At 41.1% G+C, this 19,134-nt stretch overlaps 1 protein-coding gene across 4 annotated transcripts in view; it reads right to left on the reverse strand.

The window, feature by feature from the left end:
- Cep41 (centrosomal protein 41) overlaps positions 1-3,572 on the reverse strand; it is a 45,165-nt gene extending 41,593 nt beyond the window's left edge. Inside the window, exon 1 of one of the 4 annotated variants that reach the window (XM_069996775.1) lies at positions 3,434-3,572. In XM_069996775.1, the coding sequence (XP_069852876.1) occupies positions 3,434-3,466 (33 nt within the window). In that variant the 5' untranslated portion in view covers positions 3,467-3,572. Of the gene's footprint in view, positions 1-2,167; positions 2,441-3,433 lie in introns of those variants that run through there. The other 3 variants (XM_069996771.1, XM_069996774.1, XM_069996773.1) reach the window with 3 other exon arrangements.
- Between the last annotated feature and the right edge of the window lie 15,562 nt (positions 3,573-19,134).

Raw genomic sequence — 19,134 nt, forward strand, 5'->3', positions numbered from 1 at the left:
AATCTATATTTGTAATATCCCAAACTTAAAGCAACCAAAGTGTCCTGTAACAGGGGAATGCACAAAGAAACTAGTACATCCACACAACAGAATACCAATCAGCAGTAAGAATCAATGGATTAGCACTACTCTCAACAACTTGGCTGTGTCTTAAGGATATTATTCTGATTAGGAAAAAAGCCATTCTCAAGCTGGGCACTGATGGCTCATGCCTTTAATCCTAGCTACTCAGGATACTGGTTTGAATCCAACACAGGCAGGAAAGTCCATGAGACACTTATCTCCACTAAAAACTACCCAAAAAGCCAAAAGGGGAGTTGTAGTTCAAGTGGTGGAACGCTACACTTGAGCACAAAAGCTCACAGACAGTGTCCAGGCCCAAATTTCAAGCCCCAGGGTGAGTTAAAAAAAAAAGTCACCAGGTGCCTGTGGCTCACGCCTGTAATCCTAGCTACTCAGGAGGCTGAGATCTGAGGATCACGGTTCAAAGCCAGCCCATGCAGGAAACTCTGAGACTCTTGTCTCCAATAAACCGCTAGAAAACTGGAAGTGGTGCTGTGGCTCAAGAAGTAGAGTGCTCACCTTGAGCTGAAGAGCGCAGGGACAGCACCCAAGCCCAGAGTTCAAGCCCCCCAAAAAAGTCATATAATGGATGATTCAATTTATGCAATATTTTTTAAATGACAAAATTAGAGAGATGGAGAACACATTTGTGGTTGCCAGAGGTCAGGCTGGTAAGAGGGAAGAAAGTGTGACTTTCCTTATACCAAGGAATACCTTTGTGAAATATGCTAACAATGGAAATAAAAATATTCTATAAGCTTCCTTGATTCTACCAGTCACAATCCAACAGAAGGGCTTTGGACTTCTCCATAACAACACCGGCTACTACAAAACCACAGAGCAATGGTTCCAAGATGCTGATGATTTACAACCAAAAATTGCACACTGGGCCAAACTCGCAGGCAAAAAATAATGTGAAGGTGGAATTATAACATTTTAGGTATGACTAGCATTTTAAGCATATATTTTTAAAAATACTTCTTATGAGCTCTTTCCCAAGAAATTATGCTCCACTTAAACATAGACTAAACCAAGCATCTCTCTGTCTAGAACACAATGTATAACCAAACACACAAGGATATCATTTCTTGTCCTATATTTCTGGCAGTTCTTTATCCTCTTTTGCACATAGTCTCAATCTCATTAAATAGTCCAAATAGGAAACATCACAGTCATATCTCAAAGCTAATAATAGTCTTGCTTCACACCCCAAATATTTCTTCTCAAGTCTGTTCCTGGTTCCATGATATTGGTGTCAAAGTAATCACCTAACTAATCTCCCAATCTCTAACCCCAGCTTTCCCAAATCCATCCACCACAATCTGGCTCCAATTATACCTAAAATGCAAATCTAGAACTGTTCTCTCCTTCACTTAAACTCTTCAAAATTGTCTTGAACTCTAGCAGAGCATAGTGGCACACACATGTAATCCCAACTACTTGGAAGGCAGGAGGATCTAGAGTTTGATACTAGCTGGGAAAAGTCAGTAAGTCATCAAAAAGAGGATAGGGGCTTGGAATATGGCTCAACTAAAGTGTCTAGCAAGTGTGAGGTCTTGAGTTCCTAGTACCAAAATAAAACCTTCCTGGGGCTGGGAAGGTGGCTCAGTGATAGAGCACTTGCCTTGCATGCATGAGGCCCTGAGTTCGATTCCTCAGCACCATATAAGCAAAAAGAAAAAAGCCGGAAGTGGCGCTATGGCTCAAGTGGTAGAGTGCTAGCCTTAAGCTGAAGAGCTGAGGGACAGCGCCCAGGCCCAGAGTTCAGGCCCCATCACTGGACCCATAAATAAATAAATAAATAAATAAATAAATAAATAAATAAATAAATAAATAAATAAATACATAACCTTCCTGAATACTTGGGGGGAGGGTTGAACTCAGGGACTCATGCTAGGGTAGTGCTCTACCACCAAGCCACATCTCTGGCTCTCTTTGGCACGGGTTATTTTTGAGACTTAGTCACTTTACACCTATCTATCCAACTCTCATAAATCTTTAACATCATTTTACTTAACAATCCAAAATTGTATTTATAAGACACAATGTAATACACATACAAAATGTGGAATGATTAAAACTAATTAAGATTCCATCAACCCACTTTTTATGGTGAAGAATTTGAAATGTACTCGGATGTTCTGGAATATACAAAATATTAACTGGAGCCATCCTGTTGTACAATAGATCTAAGAATTTTAGTTGTCCAAGCACCCAGCACAGTGGCTGATGCCTGCAATCCCAACTGCTTGGAAGGTTTAGGTTGTAGGATTGTAGTCCAAGCCCTGTTGTGGGATAGTAGTCCAAATGTGAGACATGACTTGAAAAATAACTAAAACAAAAAAGTGTTGGATATGTGGCTCAGAGAGTAGAATGCTAGCCCTAAGCACCGGATCCTCTCCAAAAAAAATTTAGTCGTAGCGGAAACTTTGTCCCCTTTGACTGACATCTTCTTATTGCTTCCCTCTGCCATTCCAGCATCAGGTGCCTATCATTCATTCGATCCTCTGTGTCTATGAACTGGACTCAAAGTGAGATGATGGAGTGTTTAGGCCTTGCTAATCGATCATGGTGCTTTCCTGCCCAGGCAACCCTCAGTCTTACAACTTTCTCAACAAAGCATTCAACAGGAAATGGGGCAGGTACAGCTGATGTTTGGTTCAAAAAGCTAAGTTCTCTGGCAACTTTTCTTTCTCAGTTGGGAAGTCTGCAGCGTTCCACATCTTAGCTCCAGCTCTTCTGAGTTGCTTGTGCACCTGACTAATGCACGGCCTTGCCATGTCCAGGACCCTTCTCCCACGCTCTGAGTAGGGTCCTAGGTTTCCCTAGCCCTGCTGTATTCAAACCCTACTTGGAAGTCTCCCTCACTAGGCTGAACTTCCCACAGGGCGGAGGGCTTTGCAGGGGGCTACGGGTGAGGAGATCTGTTAAGAGGTCCCATGGAAAGTCACTAACTCTAGCGCCCCACTTTGCCCCCTTTTCCAATTCACTTGGTCTGCTTGTTCTCTTCTGGATCTCCCCACCCTCAAACTGACAGCTCCCTTTTTCCTTTCCATTGGTGTTCAGAGGTTCCTTTTTGTTTTTGTTTCTCAACTGTCACTGCTCCACTGTGAAGCTCCTTCCCAGCGACAAAACCGGCTTCGGGTCCGTCCCTGAGGAAGGCCGGCCGGCCACCGGCGGAGGCGGGACGCGGAGCTGCCCGGAGCCCCGGCCGGGCCCGACCCGGGCCCTGCCTCGGACCCCTCCCCACGCCGGCCACTTCCCGCCTTCCGGGTGGCGGAAGTTGCTGGCGGCTCGTCCCTGCCCACGTGGCGCCTGTTCCGGTGCGCCCGCTCCCCCTCCACCTTTCGGGTCCGGACCTGGCCCTCACCTCAGGATTCCCAATGTGCCTCCGGACAGACATATTTGCTCCAACCGACCACGCTCGGGTTTCTAGCCTCACGAGTTGCCTCTAACCCTAGCTTCCTAGCCACCACAATCTAGCTCAACCGCCTCCTTATGATCTCTTTTCCGATTGGCCAGTTCTCTCTAGCCAGCCAATGGGGAGCTCGTTTACTGTCTTAGCGCAGGGTTCGAGGAGAACGAGACGCCGGTCAATGGTTACCAAGGGCAATGCGGGACGCCCGCGAGCTCTGCCTTTTGTGCTCTGGGCCTGGGCGGCTGGCTCCAGCCTCAGCGCGGGAAGAGGAGAGGGCGGCGGGGGTGGGAGTGGGGGGGGGCTTGCGCCTGCGCAGAACTCAGGAAGGGGGGGAAGGGCTGGGAGGACAAATAACCAAGGTAATAGCACAGTATATACTGCATAGGTAACCCTTCCCCTCCCTCAATCTCCATTTAAGGCCATTCTAGCCAAACACCAGAGCTACCTTTTTCACAATAGAGGATACAATATGGGCCATGGTTGTTCAGCAGCAATGAGAATATATAGTTTCTTATTTTCAGGTTAAGTTATTATGCAAATTATGCAAACTAGCGTGTGTAAATACAGTAATTATTGTTGCTTTAAAAGCTTTTAGTCTAGCTAAACCACGGCAGCCTTAATTGCCAAGCACACACACCGTTCAGTGGTTCATCATTCATTTAACAAGTATTTAATAAGCACCTTATGAGAAAAGCTGCAGTGGATTTGTGGAGGATGGAAAGATGACTATAACCCAATCCCGTTGTCATGGAAACCATTGTGACTCCTGCCACCAGCCACCACCTGTTCTCATTCCAGATCTGAAAATTAAATCCTAGCACCTTTACAAAACAATTACACACACAGTTTGACTTGGCTCCTAAATGTCCCACCAAATCCATCAAAATTATATCCTTTTACAGGGAAGGAACAACACAGTAACCCTTTGTCCTTTGCTCTAAGTTGTTTTTCCAGGAATGGAGAAAGGTTACCCTGGGCTGTTCATATGCACTGCCTCTCTTGACTAATAGCATCCATCTGAGTTATTTCAGGGTCTGTACAATAACATGGTCTCTCACTCCCTAGGCCTTCAGCAACCCACCCAGTGCTGTTCTTAGCATAGCAAGCAGAAGCTTCTGAACACATTACTGTTTGGAATGTATGCTTATCTGCTATAGCTTGTGGATGGATGATCATAGAGATTGTGAATAAATAAGAGAAAGGAGAGAGGTAAGAGACTAAACTATGAGGAGGTTAGGAGAAGAAATAGAGATCTTAAGATATGCGTAGGTAAATTAATAGTTACATACATGAGAAGAGATGAAGGGACAAGGAACAGGAAAGCATCAAGGATAACTAATTTTTTTAACTTGGAGGATTGAGTCAATGGGTAACTGCATTCATCCCGTTACAGACAGTCAAACAACCAAAGAACAGAAAGTGTAAAATACAATAGCCTATGCAACTTCCATTCTTTAATGATTTAGTTTACTTCTTTAATAGTTGTTCTTTTGTTCCAGAGAATGTGGAAACATCAGGTCAATTGACCTCAGCAGTCACTGTGGTTTGTGAAATTTGGACTGTATAGCTGGGTAGCTCACACCTGTAACCCTAGCTACTCAGGAGGTTGAGATCCAAGGATTGCACTTCAAAGCCAGCCTGGGCAGGAAAATCCATTTAGACTCTTATCTCCAATTAAGCACCTAAAAGCTGAAAGTGGAGCTGTGGCTCAAGTGGTAGAAAGCTAGCCTTGAGCAAAAGTACTCAGGACCAGCTCCAAAGCCCTTAGTTCATGCCCTTAGACCAACACACACACAGACACACACACACACACACACACACACACACACACACACAGACACACACACACACACACACAAATGGGGGCCATATGTAAAACATATGGAGAGATTATGGAAACATGGGTTCTTGAATCTGATGCTGACAGTACCTGGGGTAAAACAATTTAAACACACACCCTCCACTTGAAGTCTGATACAGGAGTGTCTAAGGGCCATACTCTGAAAGACTGTTCCTAGAGAGCTACCCATAAAGGATGCATAAGCATATAATAAACCTTTTCAACATGCCTCAGTAGAATTTTGGAAAGTTTAAAAATGTAAACCAAAAGGCTTTTGGCATCATAATCCTTTCTGAATCTAGCTGTGTCAAAACTAGATAAAAATTAAAGGTATGTGCTTTCTCGATATGAAGCATAGGTAAATTGTACAAAATGATCATCCATTGAAGGAAAACACTCAATAAACATGTATTTTATAGTAATGAACCACAAAACAGAATAGCTAAGCCCTATTTTTCAACTAATAGATGGACAAGGATTATTTTTCTCTCTTAATAATTCTATGTTGACTAATGACTCATGAAATAAAGTCCCTCACACACTACAGATGTGAAATAAAAGCATGTGATCATTTGAAGGGTCATCGAAGAGTGGATATTGAGGAGTCTTTAAATCTTAATAGTATAAGAATTTCTTCTAGGGAAATAATCACAGTGCTGTACAAAGATTACACCCACAAATGTTTACTAGAGTCTTTCTGAAAATAATGAAAACAGTTTAACTGGTCACCAAGTTAAAAAAAATGAGGCCAGGCACCCGTGGCTCATGCCTGTAATCTTAGCTACTCAGGAGGCTGAGATCTAAGGATCGGGGTTCAAAGCCAGCCAAGGCAGGAAAGTCCGTGAGACTCTTATCCCCAATAAACCACTCAGAAAACCAGAAGTGGCGCAGTGGCTCAAGTGGTAGAGTGCTAGCCTTGAGCTGAAGAACTGAGGGACAGTTCCCAGACCCAGCATTCAAGCCCCATGACTAAAAAATATATATGATCTAGATCAATAAAGGGTAATATGATGGAACCATCAGAAAGTATGTATCAAGGTATAATGAATGCAACAGAGCAAGATCTATTCTTGCTATCATTAATGAAAAGGAGCATGGAATAACTTATTTAATATAATCTTGACTTGTATGAAGAAAAAAATACAGTGTCTATGGGGAAAAAGTAGAAAAATGTTTTAATGTAAATCATCTTTGGATTATAGAATATAGATATTTGTTTTATTTTTTGTACCTTTTATGCAGCTCACAGATTTTCTTTAGTAACTATGGATTTATTCTACACTTTAAAAATCATACTCTCCCTCTAAGAAACAAAAATCCCAATGCAGACTTCAGCCTGTCTATGGCTTTTGTCTGAGCTGATTTAGAGCAGAGCTGAATTCTGAGTAATTCCTCTATGTGAAGTGCTGCGGTTCTTGGCAGTAAAAGACTCTCCAGGCACTTGAGTAAGATCCTTGCAATCAGTCGTGATTGCTAAGAGGTTCAAGCTTTGTTTGTAAGAGAAGAAGTTCTGATTCTTTTCTTTAAAAGTTCCTACTTCCACTGATTAATCTTATTTTTCCTGAAGTTAGAAGTGCTCTTGTGAACTTCCATTTGTTTGATGTCTTCTTTTTAACCCTGTATGAGTTCCAAAAAGCTTTTAGTTTCTGCAGAATGGCGGGGGTGAGGGGACAAGGAGCCCCAGGTAAGTCAATGTGCCTGATGAAAGGCTAGTTTGTATTTTAGATGCTTCTGTGCCTGTACACTCTCCAGACTCACCTCCTCAGAATTAGATGGCATTTTGGTGCCAAGCAGACTCCCATCTTCAACCCCCACTGAATGCTCCTCCATCCTGAATCCCTCTGCTCATTCGGCCTCACAGACTCCATCCAATTAGCTCTCCATCTCTTCACCCTGGGGTGTCCAGCCTGGTTTCCTGATTAAAGCCTAGTCCCTGCCTAGCCCTCCTCTCCCCCATTCCCCCCACCAAACCTGTCTTATGATGTTACTTCTTGGATAGAGTCCTGGGCTCTCTTCCTTGGCTTCATTTACCCTCATTTCCTAAATGACATACAATTCCAGATGTTGAAGGAAGCAATGTTGCCCAATCCAGTCCAGTCCTGGGACGCTTTCCTGGACTTTAAGAAATGGAACTGCGGCTGAAGCAGTGAATCTGTACCCTTTGATGAGGTACCTGGTTTGGTAGTGAAGGTTTTGATATCATTCTCCTGGTGGTAGGAAGCATCCAAAGAAAGAACTCATCTGCTGCTTGTTTGCCTCTGACTTAGACTTTAGTTGAAGAGCTCAAACTGGGCTAATGACCTCCAGTGTCCCTTCAATCCCTCACAAGGGAGTAACAGCCACCTTATAGATTCAGCTTCTTCTTGGTGAAACAAAGAAATGCATATAATTGACAGTTTGCTATTCTGAGGGGGTTGATAGCGCAGAAGCCATCTAAGGCAAGTGCCTTAGCCCACTTTCAGTAGCAAAACAAAATACCTCAGACCTAGTCACTGACAAAGACTAAAAGTTTATTTAGAGCATGGCACTAGCATCTTTTTGGCAGCCAGTGAGAGCCCTCTTGCTGCATTCTGACCAGGTGGAAGGCATCACAAGACACAATATGCTTGCCAGAGAGAGCTCAATTTACAACAAAGCCACTCTTCAAGATAACCAACCCATTCATCCATTAGCTCATGAATCCATGAATGGATTAGGTCACTCATGAGGACAGAGGCTTTGGAAGTCCTTTACCTACCAAAGAGCCTATCTCCTCATCTCCAGTTTTCATCAACATATCTATCTGAGGATTAAGTTTCCAACACATGAAATTTGGGGACACATGTAAACCATCACAGTGGCACACATGGAATGCCTGGTTCTGGTAGAAAAGATGTTTGGTGTCCTCTCCTGCAGGCAGGGCTCACCTATTGTAAAGGGGAGGGTAGCTCTTTGGAGAAAACCATGCTGGATGATGCAGTTGTGCACATACTGCAGAACTGTGGGGGAACCTGGGCCTACTGAGAATACCTCCAGTAGCCCTTCCCACATCAAGCACAAGGCTGTGACCCTGCCTGGTGCCCTGAAAGTAATGATGGCAAGATTCTGATTCAAAGCGGTTCAACTACTGGTTGGATTAATTTAACTCCCACAATAATAGCCTAACAGAAGAAAAAGCCTGCCCATTTCCAAGTGTAAACACAATTGACCTCAGTTGCAATTATATATAGAGTATCCAATTTTGAATTAGGACCCCTCAAAAGAAAAGGACACCAAGAAAGGAGCTTATGGTCAGAATATAAAGCAATTAACAGAACCAGACTCAGCAATAAGGAGCCAGCAGACACGGATTTTAAAATAACTGAGTAATAGATTAAAAGTTCTAATGGCGCCAGGCATGGTGGCACACTCCTATAACCCCAGCTGTGCTAAAGGCAGAGCTTAGAGGCCTGAACTTTGAGGCTAGTCCAGAGAATAAAGCTCAAGATTTCTATTCAGAAAAATAAAGCAAAAAAACACTGGAGATTTGGCTCAAGTGATGGCACTTGTCTAGCCTATAATTTAAACCCCAGTATGAAGAGGAGGAGGAGGAGGAGGAGGAGGAGGAGGAGGAGGAGGAGGAGGAGGAGGAGGAGGAGGAGGAGGAGGAGGAGGAAGGAGGAGGAAGAAGAAGAAGAAGAAGAAGAAGAAGAAGAAGAAGAAGAGAAGAAGAAGAAGAAGAAGAAGAAAGAAGAAGAAAGAAGAAGAAGAGAAGAAGACGAAGAAGAAGACGAAGAAGACGAAGAAGAACGAAGAAGAAGAAGAAGAAGAAGAAGAAGAAGAAGAAGAAGAAGAAGAGAAGAGAAGAAAAGAAGAAGAAGAAGAAGAAGAGGAGGAGGACGAGGAGGACGAGGACGAGGAGGAGGACGAGGACAAGGACGAGGACGAGGAGGAGGACGAGGACGAGGACGAGGAGGACGAGGAGGACAAGGACAAGGACAAGGACGAGGACGAGGACAAGGATGAGGACGAGGACAAGGAGGAGGAGGAGGGGCAGCAGCGGCGGCAGCTTTTAGGAAAAGGTAGACTGTATGTGTATGAACACACAGAGAATTTTGGAAAATAGATACAAATTAAGAAAAGGAAATACAAGCAATGAAAGAATATAATATCAAAAAATGAAAGATTCTTTTAATGGCACTAGCAATTCAGACACATCTGATGTAAGAATGAGTGACCTGAAAATGGGACAATAGAAATGATCTAAAATGAAACACAAAGAGTAGGAAGTCAGGAAAGGAAGATCAGAATGGACCATTAAATGATGATAAGACCTGAGAAGATAATCAGGCAGAAGAAAAAAGAAATAACAGGGAAGAATTTTCCAGAATTAATGGAAGACAAGCTATGGATCTAAAACTCAACAAGCATGAATGAAAAACCAAGATCAAACAAAACCAAGATCAAGATCAAAATCAAATATACCCAGTACAGACACACTGCTGAAAGCCAGAGACACAGAGAAAATCTCAAAGACACCCAGAGGGAAAATAAAGAAATACTATATACAGAAGAGCAAAGATAAAAATCACAGCACACTTCTATGAGTAACTAAACAAAGCAGAAGACTATGGAGGGACATCTTTTAAGCACAGAAATAAAATATAAGCCTATCTTGGTTGCCATAATTAGGGTAAGTGTCTTTTTTGGGTTGAGCAGATTTATTTTGGTTCATAGTTTCAGACTCTTCAGTCCATTATGGCAGAAGGACGTAGAGGAGCAGTTCCACTTTAGAATAGCAGGTCAAAATCTTTGTATTTTGTATTAAAATTTTTTTTTGTGCTGGGGCTTGAACTCAAGCCTGGACACTGCTGTCCCTTAGTCTTTCATTCAAGGCTGGCACTCTACCATTAGAGCCACAGCTTTACTCTTGGCTTTTTGGTAGTTAATTAGAGATAAGAATTTCTTAGATTTGTCTTCCTTGGGCTGGCTTGGAACTGTGATGCTCACATCCTCGCTTCCCGAGTGGCTGGGATTACAGGTGTGAACCACCAGGGCTCAGCACAAGTATCTAAAAGAAAAACAAAGGCTAGAGACATGGCCCCAACTGTAGAGCTCCCTAATCAGCTCAAGACCCTGGGGTTCAAAGGCTAGTACTGGCAAGAGTCAAAGAGACACAGAGACACAGAGAGAGACAGAGGGACAGACAGACAGACAGACAGAGACAGAGACAGAGAGAAAACAGATCGTTTCCAGACAAAATTGAGAAAATCATTGCCAATAGACTTGTATTGCACAAAATGTTAAAGTTCTTTGGCAGTGAAAAAATTTTGGAATACACAAACAAGTAGAGAGAAATGGAAATGATAAAATGAGGGTAAATATGAAACACATCTTCTTGTTCCAATTTTTTATTCTCCTCTAAAAAATTCACTAAAGATTTAATTTGAAAGAAAAGTGCAAAGTGACGAAGTGTTACAGGATTTATAACACTTAGCATTGAAACATATGACCCCATCGTTCAACAGATTGGGAGGGACTGTGGCTGTTGAGAGAACCTTAAACTAAACATGAGGTGATACGTTATTTTAAATGTGAAACTGTAATAACTTTAACAGGCACATTCTAAACCTTCAAGCAACCAGTTTTCAAAAAGGCATGACTAATTAGGCAAAAGTGGAGAAAAAAATAAATTAATAAAAATATGTAAAAAGGTGGCAAGAGAGAAAAAGAAGTTCACTGAAGCAAGTAAAAACAAAACAGCAAGAAGTTTAAATCCAACCAACTTGAGAAAGCAATGACAAATGTCTAAACCAGAGGTAGGTTCAAATCTAGCCTGCTGTCTGTTGTAAGAGAAGTTTTATTGGAATATATCCATTGATTTATGTCCTGCCGATGTCTTCTTTCTTACAACAGTGACATAGTTGAGGACTTACAACAGAGGCTAGATGACTTGCTAAATCAAAAATATTTACTATCTGACACTTTACCGAAAAAGCTTGTCAACTCATGGTATAAAAGATAATGTTCACCAGACCGGATAAAGAAAATTATGTCTATATTATGTTTAAGAAATACTCATTAAAAGTGTAGGTACATATTGATTACAGGTAAATTAACAGAAAATGTTTTTAATGTAAACACTAACCAAAAGAAAGCTGGACTAGAGCAGGGTGCCGGTGGCTTACGCCTGTAATCTTAGCTACTCAAGGCTGAGATCTGAGGATCATGGTTCAAAGCCAGCCAGGCAGGAATGTCCATGAAACTCTTATCTCCAATACACCACCAGAAAACCAGAAGTGGCACTGTGGCTCAAGTGGTAGAGTGCTAGCCTGAGGGACAGCACCCAGGTCCAGAGTTCAAGCTCTATGACAGAAAGAAAGAAAGAAAGAAAGAAAGAAAGAAAGAAAGAAAGAAAGAAAGAAAGAAAGAAAGAAAGAAAGAAAGAAAGAAAGAAAGAAAGAAAGAAAGAGAGAGAGAGAGAAAGAAAGAAAGAAAGGAAGGAAGGAAGGAAGGAAGGAAGGAAGGAAGGAAGGAAGGAAGGAAGGAAAGAAGGAAGGAAGGAAGCAAGCAAGCAAGCAAGCAAGCAAGCAAGCTGGACTAGAGGGGAAAAAACTTCAAAAAGTGCTACTAGTTGCAGGGAAATGGATGTACCTAGAACAAATCATGTTAAGCGAGGTAAGCCAAGCTCAGAGAGACTAAAGGGTGGCATATGTTTTCCCTCATATGTAGATGCTATACCTAAAGCACATGGAAACATGATAAATTATACAGGACTCTTTCACACACATAGGACCAAAGGAGGGTATTCTTAGGAGAAGAACACAAAGGCTCAATGCCTATGTGCATCTGATCATATAAAATAATATTTATTGAAATGAGCTCCAGGAAACAAGAGGCTTTTTTAATTTGTTGCAGTTTTTGTTTTCTTTTCTCTTTGTCTTGTTTGTTTATCTGTCTTTGGGAGGGTAAGGAAGGGCACAGAAATGGACAGACAAAGGGTGAACAAATGCAGCAATGGTATTTCCTGGATACTGTACAACTTGGGGGTGGGGACAGGAGGGAAAAGCTGGGAGAGAGTGAAAGAAGGGACGCCATTGTCCAAAAAGAAATATACTCTTTACCTACTTATGTAACTGTAACCGCTTTGTATATCACCTTTATAATAACAATAAAAATTAAAATTAAAAATGCTACTGGAAAAACTGAATACCCATATGCAAAAGATTGAAGCTGGACCCTTACCTATGCCATATAGAAACTTCACATGGATGAAAGAGTTTTGTCTTAGTATGTTTTCTGTTGCTATTAAAAAATACCTGAGACCAGTTAGTTGTAAGGAATAGAGTGCTAGAGGCTGGGAGATCTAAGAGGGTAATGCCAGCTTGGGCTCAGCCAATGGAGGGCATCACCTATACAGAGACAATGCAAACACACCATCGCTCTGTTTCTTATCAAGCCACTAATTTTGCTGTTGTTGGGCCACACCCTCATGATCTCCTCCAATCCTAACTAACTCCTGCAGGCCTCTTTTCCATGTATCATTAGCATACAAATTTGAACAGTAAGTTTCCAACACCTGGCCTTTGGGGTGCCACATTGAAATTGTACCTCTCCAGGCTTTAGCACCCCTTCAGTGATTGCCTACGACGAGGTCTTTGAGATTCTGCTCTCTGGCCACTTTTCCACTAGTCAGTCTCTTTCCATACTGAGGCTCTAGCCATTTTGAGGTAGAACTCTTCCAACATGCCATCTTGTCCCTTGTATCTTCTCTTCCATCCTTCAACACTTCACCTGGATGTCTTCTTGTCCTTTAGAATAAAGAGGAATTGCCTCTTCCTGGAGCCTTCCTTGACTATCCCTTACCCTCAACCTAGACTTTGGGAGGTGTTTTCAAATGGCTCCAACCTAGGCCTAAAAGAAGAGGCTTGTATTACGTTGCTGTCTCCTTCGTTATCTCACTAGCAACTTGATACCCCACCAGAGTTCATGCCTTACTTCCCTTGATGTGGTACCTATCATAAAGTAGACAATAAATATTTGCCAACAAGGAATTTCTATGACTGTGCTCATGAGGGCAGTTGGGAAATCAAAATATGGGATTTCTCTCCCTTTCTGGCCCTAATAATTTTTAACTTGTTTTTCTCCTGTCCAGTGTATCACTACATAAGATATAAGGGCAAAGTATTCCAAGTAGCATCTCTTTGTTAAACCAGTGAGATCCACACACAACACGTGTGAATAAATGTCTGCAAATGTCTTCCTAAGAAACAGGACACACCAGTGCCTGGAAATCGAATCAAGGCATGACAGAATGTGAAAGAAAGCTATAACCTAATCAATGGCCTTAACAGCTGAAGCAGGAATAGGAGAGCAGAAGGGGTCTTCAGGGAGTGCTGACAGTGGAGCCAAGGAACAAACATTTGTCATTATGTCTCCAGTCCTGTCAAGGGAAGGCATTGCCTTTTGACCATTAGACACAAATATGCTGTCCACCCTATATCCCTATGGGTGCCACTGAGCTCAGCCAACTCCCTCCCTTTGTTCTGATTTCATGCTCACAAACAACTCCTGATTATAATTTGGCTCCCCCATCTAGATTTTCCAACAGGAGAGAATGCGCTGACCAGCAAACATGAACATCTGGTCCATTTGGCAAGACGCCTTCTCTTTGTATATGAATGCATTGGTGTTCTGGTTTATACATCAGTCAGTTATACACTCCAGGGGTTGCAGAGGTGCTCATTCTCCCAGCTCAGCTAAGCCTGCCAGTAACACCCTGATCCCTTAGGCCCTTTCCCCTTCACCCCCCACCCCCGCCTGCTCTGCCCCCCTCCCCTGCCTGCTCTCTCCCCTGCTCCGTCCATATACACACTTGGCCTGGATAGAGGACAGAGTGTGTGACAAGTCAGCCCCAGCTCTTCTGGGACAGGTCAAGCCCATCTTGCTTAGGGCTTACCACTTGCCCCTAGAGGAAGGGCTCTGGGCCACTTGCAATGCACGTGGGCAGGATACCCTCAAGGCCCTCCCTCCTCTTTAGAACTCTGGTCTCAGTTCCTGATTCTGCTCTCATTTCCCATACCGTCTGTTCATTCAGGTTTCTTGATAATACTTTCATTCGTGTTAGCAACCGCTTTCAAAGATTGGGGAGTGTGGGAACTATTTCTAGAGGGCGTGGTTAGAATTGAGACCAGTCTGCTGAAGAGGGTTCACTCTGTCAAGGGCTTAGGCAGTGGGAATGGAAGGTGGAAGAGGGAAGAAGTCTCAAGTTTGACACATGTGCTTGGACAATTTCTGTGGGCCCTATGGGCCTCCACGAATGTGTTTGGTAGGCCTGGGGGTTGTTTGTTGTTTTGTTTGTGGAGTGCTTGGTCTCAGTTCTGCTTTGAATCTTAAAAAACATTTAGGAGTTAAGTTAGAGAGGCAAGAGGGTTTTGGATACATTTAGTTGATGTGTAAGTGAAATAAAACCTGGCAAACTGGTAATTAAATGAAAGAAAGCAAGCATTTATCTTTTCTTTCGAATAGGACTGATTTTAGAGCAAGGAAATAGTTAATAAAGTATCGTGTCAATAAGATCTGATGGTCCTCGGTGGAATATGCAATTTAAATGATAGATGTTCCCCTTAGTAGTTTAAATGTAACTTTTATTTTAAAAAAAGGACATGAAGGAAAAAGCTGGAGGGCTCCTTGAAGAAGCAACCAGACAAATGGAGAAGGTAGGAGATTCTGTAAGATAAGTGATCTGGCTTCCTCAAAAAGTCCAACTCTCAAGGTGTGGTTCAAGTGGTAGAGCACCAGCCATGAGCACAAAGGGCAAGGAAGAATTCAAGGCTCTAAATTCCAGCTATTGTACTGCTACACACACACACACACACACACACACACATTTGAACCCCACCACCACTAATTGAAGTCATGGGAAAAGGACAATGCTATGCTCAAAAAGGCTAAAAGGAACATCAAAGAAGGTGAAATGGATGGTCCTGGATCAGACATCAATTTGTACAAATTATAAATAACATATTTTTAGCCAACAGGGAAATTTGAATATGGATTGAGTATTAGACAAAATAAAAACTTAAAGAAATAGGAAAACCACTGAGAATTTTTTTTTTGTTTTTGGGTCCAGTTGTGAGCCTGAACTCTGGGCCTGGGTGCTGTCCCTCAGCTCTTCAGCTCAAGGCTAGCGCTCTACCACTTCAGCCACAGCACCACTTCCAGCTTTTTTCTTTTTGCTTATGTGTTGCTGAGGAATCGAACTCAGGGCCTCATGCATGCAAGGCAAGCACTCTACCACTGAGCCACCTTCCCAGACAGAGAATTTGTTTTAAAGAGTATATTTAATAATATATAATTTAAAGTATTACATATAAATGTGCAGAAGGACTAAAATATATTGCTGTGGGTCTGGCATAACATTCTTTTTATTATGATGATTCATATAATATAAAATGTATATCATATGAAATCATACACTTGTAGGGTAAACAATTCAGAGGAGTTCATATATTGGCAAGGTTGTCATTGCTACTATATAATTCCTAAACATTTTTTATCATCCCAAAAAGCAGTTTCAAAATTCATTAGTAGTCACCCTTCATCTCCCTCCTTTCCCAGGCCTGGTAAGTAATAATCTACTCTTTCTATGTTTTAGTTGCTTATTATAGATATTTTAGTGTATGGAACCATATGATATATGGTCTTTTGTGTCTGGCTTCTTTCACTAATAGTGTAATGCTTCCAAACTATTCTATCACTATTTTAATCATTTCCCTAACTGCATAATACCCCATTGTACAGAGTAGCACATTTTGTTTAGCTTTTCATCAGCTGATGAATACTTGGAATATTTTGACCCGTTGACTATTGTGAATAAGGCTGCCATGCACATCCACATAGGATTTTGTATGACTATACATTTTCATTTATCCTGGGTATATGCTTAAGAACAAAATTGTCATAGAGTAGTATTTTTTTTTTTTTTGGTGGTGCTAGGGTTTAAACTCAGGGCTTTATGCTTGCTAGGCAGGAGATGTACCACTTGAACCATGCCCTTTGCTGCTTTAGTTATTTTTCCAGATCAGGTCTTGATTTTGGCCAGAGCTGGCCTTAAACCCTGATCCTTCTGAGTAACTGGGATTACAGACATGGGCTACCGTTCTTGACCAGACTAACTTCTGAGGAAATGTGAAACTGTCTTCCAAAGCTAACACTTGCTGATTTCTGTTTTTGTTTTTGTTTTTAATTTAATTATTTTATAAAACCCCACATTACAATGTATGAAGAGATATCTTACATCTTGGTTTTTCTTTTTCTTTTTGTTGGTCATAGGACTTGAACTCAGGGCCTGTACACTGTCCCTGAGCTTTTTTGCTCAAGCCTACCATTCTATCACTTCGGGCCACAGCTCCACTTCTGCTTTTCTGGTGGTTAATTGAAGATAAAAATTGCATGGACTTTTTCCTGCCCTCACTGCTTCAAACTGTGATTTTTAGATCTCTGCCTTCTGAGTAGCTAAGATTACAGCATTGAGCCACTAGCATCCAGCTTTTTTGTTTTTTTTTAAACTTAATTAATTCATTCATTTTATAGAAACCCACCTTATTACATATGCAAGGACATCTTTTTGTGATTTTGCTATTCTTTTTTCTTTTCTCTTTTTTTTATTGTGAAAATACTGTACAGAGGGGTACAATTACATGGGCAAGATAATGAGTACATTTCTTATCAAGCATTGTAGCCTCCTCCTTTGTTTCCCCTTCCCATCCCTTCCCAGCCGCCCCCCGCCCCCCATGCTATTCTTTTTTCTTATGGGTAATGATGTTAAGCAACTTTTCACGCACTAATTGGCTATTTTTATGTCTTCTTTGAAAACAGTTAAATTATTCAAGCCTTTTGTCAATTTCAAAACTAGATTATTCTTTTTTATAGCTAGACTATTTTATATAGTTGTAGGTACAAAATTTACTAGATAAGACAATTTGCAAATATTTTCTTTTTTCTCATTCTCATGACTATCTTTTGAAGTACAACATGTTTTAAATTTTAATAAAATCCAATTTATCTATTTTTTCTTGTGTCTTTGGTGTCATATCTAAGAAACCATTTTAGACTTAAATTTATGAAGAGGATTTGCTGCTACTTTTCTTCTAAAAGTTTTATAGTTTTAGTTATTACAGTTAAGTTAGGTCTTTGGTTCAGTTTGAGATTTTTTTTTTAAATATGGAAATCTTCACAAATTTTTGAAGGGCCCTTTTCTATATTTTTCCAATTTTCGATTATGTGTGAAGAGAGCACTTGAGTTGATTTTTGTATGTTAGTATAACATGGAGACCTAACTTCATTATTTTAAGTGCAGGTATCTAGTTGTTCCAGGAACATTTGTTATAAGGAGAATCCCCTCCAAGCTATTGGGTGTTTTGAGCACCTTGTCAAAAATCAATTGATATGCTGGGTGCTGGTGGCTCACACCTGTATCCTAGCTACTGGGGATCTGAGATCTGAGGATCTCGATTCAAAGCCAGCCTAGCTAGGAAAATCTGTGAGACCCTTATCTTCAGTTACCCACCAAAAAGCAGGATGTCAAGGTATGGCTCAAACAGTAGAGCTTTGAGCCAAAAAAAAAAAAAAAAGCTCAGGGACAGCACCCAGGCCCTGAGGCCCTGAGTTCAAGACCAGCACACACACACACACACACACACACACACACACACACACACACACACACACACACACACACACACAAAACACAAAAACACACACAACACATTCAATTGACCTTAAATGTATGGGTTTCTTTCTAAATTTTCAAATCTATTATAATCATGTGTTTATCCTTCCTGGATACTGTGGCTTTCAAAAGTCTTGAAATTGGAAGGTGGAGATATGAGTCCTCCAATGTTATCAAGATTCCTGGGCTCCTCTGTAACCCTTTGCATTTCCATTTGAATTTAGGACCAACTTGACAATTTATGCAAAGAAAATGCATTTATAATTTTCCTAGGGTTTACATTGACTCTAATAGGGGAGTTTTGCCATCTTAACATCATCACCATCAACAACAAAATCTTCCAAGTAAGAAACAGAATGGATTCTGTATCATTTATTCTTTTCTTTTCTTGATAAGTAACAGCAGAAATCTTTTAGTTCTAAAAAATATTTACTTTTAATATATTTAAATTGGTATTTTTTGTGCTAGCCTGGGGTTGTGACTCAGAGTCTAGGCACTGTCTCTTTTCTTTTCACTCAAGACTGGCACTCCACTACTGGAGCTACAACCCTACTTACACATTTTTTTTACTGGTTAATTGGAAATATGAGTCTTACAGACTTTCCTGCCCAGGCCAGCTTACAACCACTATCCTCAGATCTCAGCCTCTGAGCAGCTAGAACCATAGGTGTAAGCTACCAGTGCTTGGGTAACTTCATAATCTTTAATAAGTGCTAACTTCATATAAATCTTATAGAGGAGTTTTGCTTATCAAGAAATGCAATTACATCATTTTACAAATGTCAAATAAAAAGCAACATAATCATTTTCAGCAGAATATAGAGATTATAAGATTCAATTCTAAGGTGACATTATGAGCTATCAGCAAAAAAAGTTTCTCATGTTCATCAATATATCTCTATGTGCAAGGTTAAAAAAAAAAGAAAAAGAAGAAACACAGTGGATTTCCATTTATTTAGATCTTCTTTCCTTTATTTCAACAATGTCTCACAGTTGTCATTTTATAAGTCTTAACATTTCTTCTGTGTCAGTACAAGAGAAGCCTTAGGGCTTTCCTGATCATATGCCTTGTCCTGAGCAGAAACATACAATTAAGCATACTCAGAGCCTTCCAGAATCCCA

The sequence above is a fragment of the Dipodomys merriami genome, unplaced genomic scaffold (genome assembly GCF_024711535.1).
Source record: "Dipodomys merriami isolate MVZ:Mamm:240054 unplaced genomic scaffold, mDipMer1.0.p SCAF_5, whole genome shotgun sequence".
In the NCBI taxonomy this organism is placed as follows: domain Eukaryota; kingdom Metazoa; phylum Chordata; class Mammalia; order Rodentia; family Heteromyidae; genus Dipodomys; species Dipodomys merriami.